At 39.2% G+C, this 7,396-nt stretch overlaps 1 protein-coding gene across 1 annotated transcript; it reads left to right on the top strand.

The window, feature by feature from the left end:
• The first annotated feature begins 4,090 nt into the window (after positions 1-4,090).
• Positions 4,091-7,066, top strand: LOC124283400 (toll-like receptor 2). Its single transcript, XM_046719451.1, has 2 exons — positions 4,091-4,652; positions 5,964-7,066. Exons 1-2 carry the CDS (start codon positions 4,091-4,093, stop codon positions 6,524-6,526), a joined length of 1,125 nt encoding a protein of 374 aa, XP_046575407.1. The 3' UTR covers positions 6,527-7,066.
• Positions 7,067-7,396: the final 330 nt, after the last annotated feature.

Raw genomic sequence — 7,396 nt, 5'->3', positions numbered from 1 at the left:
CCAACCACATCAACACCTCCGTATGTTAATGACACCTAATCATCCACATCAACACCCACGTGTGTAAATCTCACCGAAGCAACCACATCAATACATCCGTGAAGATATTGTACCTAATCGGCCACATCAGCTCCTCCACACCCATGTGTAAATGACACCTAATGAACCACATCAACACCTTTGTGTGTAAATGACACCAAATCAACCACATATACACCTCCATGTGTAAATGACACCTTATCAACACCATCAACACGCCCCAGTACAAATTATACCTTATCAACCACATCAAGACATGCGAGCATTTTATACCTAATGAACCACATCAACATCTCCGTGTCTAAATGGCACTTTATCAACCACATCAACACCGCCGTGTGTAAATTACACCTAGTGAACTACATCAACACCTCCATGTATAAATGACACCTATACAACCACATCAACACATCTGTGTGTAAAAGACAACTGATCAACACCATAAACCTAACCGACTACAAATGACACCTTATCAGCCACATCAATACATAAGTGTGTATATTATACGTAATCAACCACACAATCATCTCCGTGTGTAAATGACACCTTACCAACCACATCAACACCTCCGTGTGTAAATGACACATGTTCAACCACATCAACACCTCCGTGTGTAAATGACACCTAATCAACCACATCAACACCTCCATGTGAAAATGATACCTTATCAACCACATCAACATATCCGTGTGTAAATGACACCTTATCAACCACATCAACATATCCGTGTGTAAATGGCACCTTATCAACCACATCAACATATCCATGTGTAAATGGCACTTTATCAACCACATCAACACCTCCGTGTGTAAATGACACCTATTCAACCACATCAACACATCCGTGTGTTAATGACAATGGAGCATCATGTTAGCAGATTTGCAAAGCAAGCCATTTTCATTTGAGAAATGTTGGCAGTATCAGACATCTCCTGACCATTAACGCCGCTCCCATGCTGGTCAGAAGCTGAGTCCTACCAAAACTGGACAACTGTAATAGTATGTTTGTTAACATCTCACAGGATCAGTTCTCCAGACTACAGAGGATACAGAACATGGCGGCAAGGATTGTGTGCAGGACAAAGAAGTCCGCCGCGCAAATAACACCTGTGCTCATCAATTTACATTGGCTCCCTGTACAGGCACGTTTGCAGTTCAAGCTATTGGTATTGGCATACCTATGTTACCATGGATCAGCCCCATCATATCTTGTCAAACTCACACAAGTGTATAAACCGTCCAGAGTCCTTCGTTCTGCAGACCAGCACTTCTTTCACATTCACAAAGACTAACTTGAAACGATTTGGCCGAGTGTAAATGACCCCTTATCAACCACATCAACACATCCGTGTGTAAATGACACCTTATCGACCACATCAACATATCCGTGTGTACATGACACCTTATGAACCACATCAACGTATTTGTGTGTAAATGACACCTAATGAACCACATCAACACCTCAGCGTGTAAATGAGACCGTATGAACCACATCAACACCCCGTGTGTAAATGACACCGAATAAACCACATCAACACATACATGTGTAAATGAGGGAGTGAGTGAGTGAGTTATTATTTAACGTCACATCGGCAATATTTCAGCCATATCGTGACAAGAACATTTGACATTGTAATAGAATATATATAGTTATTATAAAAACCTGCCGACGAAGGACAGTAAAAATACTAGTCAATCACAGATATCAATATAAAACTAGCAAACAAAGCTAAAATATTCCAATTAAAGAAGACAATACAATGTAAAAAATGGGCTATAGTTCGCCAACAACTGAAGGTAGATCACCATACTAGGAACCATGGGGATTTACATTACTTTTGCTACCTGCATGGACCCCAGTTGGATTTACACCATCCCTTCAGCCATTGGCGACAGAAGAGAAATCTAGCCATAAATTAAAAGCACACATATTCTACGATTAAAAACATGGTATACTTAAATTGACTTTGAAAGTTTTGGGACTTACGTACCCCCTCAGGAGGACAATAATTTTACGCTTCGTCAACCCCCTTTGAGGGTACAGCCACTAACAATCTCAGTTACTAATATAAACTACCAATAATAAAATATTTAACTATTTACAAATCAGTCAACAAATCTATTTTTTTTAAAAATGCAATAATTAAATGAGGACTGACATTATTAAAAAGATCCTTCAGAGTTTTGGATGTGAAATAGATATCCCTTGTGATGGAATATTCAATGCAGTCAAGACATGTGTAAATGACACCTAATCACCCACATGAACACATCCCTGTGTAAATGACACATTATCAACCACATCGACACCTCAGGGAGTAAATAATACCTTATAAACGACATCAACACCTCAGAGTGTAAAAGACACCTTATCAACCACATCAACATTTAACCATGTGTAAATGACACCTTATCAACGACATCAACACCTCAGAGTGTAAAAGACACCTTATCAACCACATCAACACATCCGCGTGTAAATGACACCTAATCAACCACATCAAAATATCAGTGTGGAAATAGTACCTGATCGATAACATCAACACATCCGTGTGGAAATAATACCTTATCAACCACATCAACACCTCCATTTGTAAATGACACATAGGCAACCACATCAACACATCCGTATGTAAATCACACCTTATCAACCACATGAACACATCCGTGTGTAAAGAATACCTTATCAACCACCTCAACACATCCATGTGTTAATAACACCTAATCAACCTCATCCGTGTGTAGATGACACCTTATGAACCACATGAACACCTCCGAGTGTAACTGACACCTTATCAACCACACCATTATATCCGTGTGTAAATGACACCTAGACAAGCACATCAACACTTCAGTGTGTAAATAATACCTTATCAACGACATCCGAGTGTAAATGACACCTTATCAACAACATCAACACCTTGGTGTGTAAATAATACCTTATCAACCACATCAACCCATCTGTGTATAAATGACACCTTATCAACAACATCAACACCTCGGTGTGTACATAGTACCTTATCAACCACATCAACCCATCTGTGTATAAATGACACCTTATCAACAACATCAACACCTCGGTGTGTACATAGTACCTTATCAACCACCTCAACACATCTGTGTTTAAATGACACCTTATCAACACCTAAGTCTTTTCACATTACAAACAGTGAGTGAGTGAGTTAGTAGTTAACCTCATATCGGCAATATCTCAGCCATATCGTGACGAAAACAATTTATCCAATAAAAAATGAAAACATTTTGGAGAGTAAAACCTGTCGACGATGGACAGTAAAGATACTAGAATATCAGATATATGAAAATAAAACTAGCCTGTCAAACTAAAAGATTTTAATTAAAGAAGACAATACAATATAAAACACGGGCTATAGATCGCCAACAACTGAAGGTAGATCACCATACTAGGAACCATGGGGACTTACATTACTTTTGCTACCTGCATGGACCCTAGCTTGATTTACACCATCCCATCAGCCGCTGGCGATGTAGGAAGATTTAGTCCAAAGTTAAAATAACAGAAATACTACGATTAAAAAGCATGGTTGTGCGAAATTGACTTTGAAAGTGTTTGGGACTTACATATCCTCTCGGGAGGACAATAATTTCACGATACTTTAACCCCTTTTGAGGATACAATCGCAGTTGCTAATTCATATTACCATGTTTAAGGTACCATTTCATACTACAAACAGAGACATGCTTAAGGGTATCCCCATAGGGAGTAAGTGAGTGAGTAAGGTTTCACGCCTTTTTCAGCAGTATACCAGCAATATCATGCGTGGGACACAAGAAAAGGGCTTCACACATTCTACTCATGTGGGAAATCAAGCCAGGGTCTTCAGCGTGACGAGTGAACGCTTCAACCACAAGACTACCCCACCGTCCCCTTATTTGTATTAAGCAGATTTAATACATTACTTAGAACTGTCAATGCAATAATTCTTCATAGAGTGTTCAGGTAGATAAAGCAAATAGCAATTATTATGGATGTGCTTAAACATGTGTTTAATCTCTCTCAGGTGACAGAGGAAATGGAACGGCTTATGTTTCCACAGATTGTGCATGATCTCCTCGTCCTGATACAGATACTTGTGATTGCAAGTGCTGATCTGTGCTACGTGAACAAAGAAGTTGCCAACTGTAGTGATAGAGGTTTGACTTCAGTTCCTTCAACATTGCCTGAAAACATCACCACGTTGTTGATGACCCGTAATAAAGTGGTGGACATTGAAGGATTTGCTTTTAAACAATATGCAAATTTGAAGAACCTTGATTTGACCAATAATAAGATCAAAACACTTAACAATCACTCGTTTTCTGGCCTTGGATGTTTGGAAAGTTTGAATCTTGAATACAACTTCCTGAATCTCTCCCACAACGCATACCCTGCACTGTGTTTCTTGGGACTGGTATCCCTTCAGAGGCTACTGATTGGGAACAATGTTGCCCTTGAATGGTTCTTAAACCCGCGTGGCCTATGTAACTACCCTGATAAAGCCATAGGACAACTTCAGGAGTTACAAGAATTATCAGTCGATGGTTTACCCAATGGCGTGTTTGGACTAGGATTTAGCCGCTTGCGCCATTTGAAACGTTTGAATTTTAGGCGATGCTATATCGATTATGTTGAGGAAGACATGTTTGTCAATACCCCTAACATAACCTTTCTGAGAATGACCGACTGTCATATCATCGACGCCCACGAGGAATCCTTTGCCAAAGTCCCACACATTGAAACATTAGATCTGACCGGAAACACAGAACTCGGTTCAAATGTAACACACGTGTTTCATGGTTTGAGAGACACACACATAAGCGTCCTTAAGTTAAACAGCATATACAAAGAATATTCGGTTTGTGTTATCCTTCCCCGTGACATTTTCCGTTATTTGTACAATACGTCAGTCCAGGAGCTGTATGTCGATCATAATGAGATGAGAATGGTGGAGGCAGGCGCGCTGGACTACTTCCCACCAAGTTTGAAATTCCTATCTCTTCGTGACAATAAATTTACCTTTGGCCATTACATTTTTGAGTTAAATAAACTGACAGGATTAATGTATGTAGATCTCAGTGACAATGTATTTGGTCATTCCAAGTTTCTAAGTGTGGACAAGAGAATGTATGGGATTCCTTGGATACCGTCTTTTCCATTACCTCCAAATGTTGAGAAACTTGTCCTCAGAAATACGATCATACACGCTGGAATACCATCGGTCTACTTTTCAAAACCAAATATTCTGAAATCACTAGATATGTCCCAAAACGGGATTTCTTACTGGTGGGGGCCTGTTTATGGACTGCAAAATTTAACAATACTTGACTTGTCAACAAATTATTGTTCAAAAGTAAGTGTCACTTTTTTCGATACCTTAATGAACATTCGATTTTTGAATGTTTCCAATAACTATTTGGGAGATGCCCTCACTCACTCCAAATCCACAAGAGTGTTTAGTTCACTCACAAAACTTGAAAACCTTGATCTGTCTGCAAACAGATTCCGTACTTTGCATCCAACGTTTTTCAAAAATAATAGAAATCTGACGAATTTGAATCTGAGCCAGAATGCAATATCAAATTTCGAGTTAGACGTGGGAAATATAAACCTAACATTGATAAACCTACAGATGAATGAAATAAGGTACATTGCCAAATCAACCCGTGATATGCTTGATGCAATGGACAAGACGAATCGCCTAACAATTGATCTGTCAGATAACCCTTTAGACTGTTCTTGTGACAATATTGACTTTTTGGAGTGGATATTGAAAACGAAAGTCAATTTTCAAAATTTCAAAACTTACGCATGCGTTGATGAATCCAGCAAACTTGTGCCTCTGAACAAAGATACAATAAATACAAAAAGGGAAGCTTGCAAATCATTCGCTGGTGTTGTCATTGGAGGAATATGTTCTATTACATTTTTCTTGTCAATCACTGTACTTGGACTGATCTACAGATATCGATGGAGAATAACGTATTTCTATTATATGGTAAGGGATCGGTATAATCTACTTAGACATCAGGATGATGTCGAGCGGCAGTTTATATCTGATGCTTTCATTTCCTATGCCAGTGAAGATCGAGACTTCATCGACACATTGTGTAACAATCTTGAGGGTCAAGGGAAACGCCTCGTTGTCCACCATCGGGACTTTCGTCCTGGAGAACCCATCGGTGCAAATATTGTTAAATCTGTTCAGACCAGCAGGCACACCGTCTTGATACTATCAGGTAGTTTCCTTGCGAGTCACTGGTGTCGCTATGAGTTTGAGATGGCTAGAATGGAAGCAGTGTACGACTCCAGAAGTGTCCTTATCGTTGTCAAAATCGAAGACGTCTCAGCTGCGGATGTACCCAGAGAGTTGCTGTATCTGATGAGGTCGGACTCTTACCTGGAATACCCTGATAATGCCGAGGATCAGGTAATATTTTGGGTGAAACTTGGAGAGGCCATCAGCAACTGATATATTCCCAGATACATACGGTGAGGTAGATACACAAATAGAATAACCGTTATGGTAAGGACAATGCTCTAATGCATCTCTTGAATATAAATTTTGTGTTTTGTTCAACGAAGAATTCCATGCTTACGTCACAGATCATTGACTTGCTGCAATAATGTCATCTGAGAAATTAAGTCACAGTGCGAAGACAGTTTGTATCACTGGTTGTTTCCTTTTTTACAGATTCCGTCATTTGTTGTCTATAGTGATATTAAATACTGCTGACTGTATTATGATCAACATTCACATTCAAATTCAAGATATACCTATTTTTAATTGTTCATAGGTTTCCGAATCTGTTCCCAAAATGCTTCACGTGAGAGTGTGTGTGTGTGTGTATACGTGCGCGCGCGCGTGTTTGTATGTGTGTATCCGCCCCACACGTGGGACAAAAGTTTCGTTGTATTTGATATTTCCAAACAATCTTATCGTTAAGCACGATTAACTCACTTCGATCTGTATCTAGGGTCTACTAACTGCGGATAATCTCACCCCCTTATTTTGCATTTATTGTATCATGTTGTGTGGGTCGTTGTGTGATATTGAATAATTGAGTAATACATAGTAACAGATACCGTTGTATAAGAGAGAGACGCCTGTAAGACTGAGTCATAAAGAGAAAAGAAGTTTGCATTGTGTATTGAAGTCATGTTTATCCTCTTGCACAATAAACAAACGTTTATACTAATGTGTCACAAGAAGTTGATACTGTTGTGTGATAAAGAGTTGTTTGTACTGTTGTGCGAAAGGGTAGTTCACACTGTTGTGTGGTACATAGATCATACTCTCTGTAATCAAGAAAAGGTCTCCGTTCAAGTGATAAAGAATATT

Source organism: Haliotis rubra, unplaced genomic scaffold (genome assembly GCF_003918875.1).
Source record: "Haliotis rubra isolate DU_JTF1 unplaced genomic scaffold, ASM391887v1 Scf314, whole genome shotgun sequence".
Classification (NCBI taxonomy): Eukaryota; Metazoa; Mollusca; class Gastropoda; order Lepetellida; family Haliotidae; genus Haliotis; species Haliotis rubra.
Note: the sequence above shows the minus strand (reverse complement) of the source record. Positions and strands in the feature narration are given on the sequence as shown.

What these genes read in the sequence shown, in the direction of transcription:
- LOC124283400 (XM_046719451.1), top strand. Translation starts at nt 4,091, where the DNA reads ATGGAACGGCTTATGTTTCCACAGATTGTGCATGATCTCCTCGTCCTG. An exon ending in CCGCTTGCGCCATTTGAAAC is followed by an intron (nt 4,653 to 5,963) that starts GTTTGAATTTTA and finishes TTGTCATTGGAG; the next exon opens with GAATATGTTCTATTACATTT.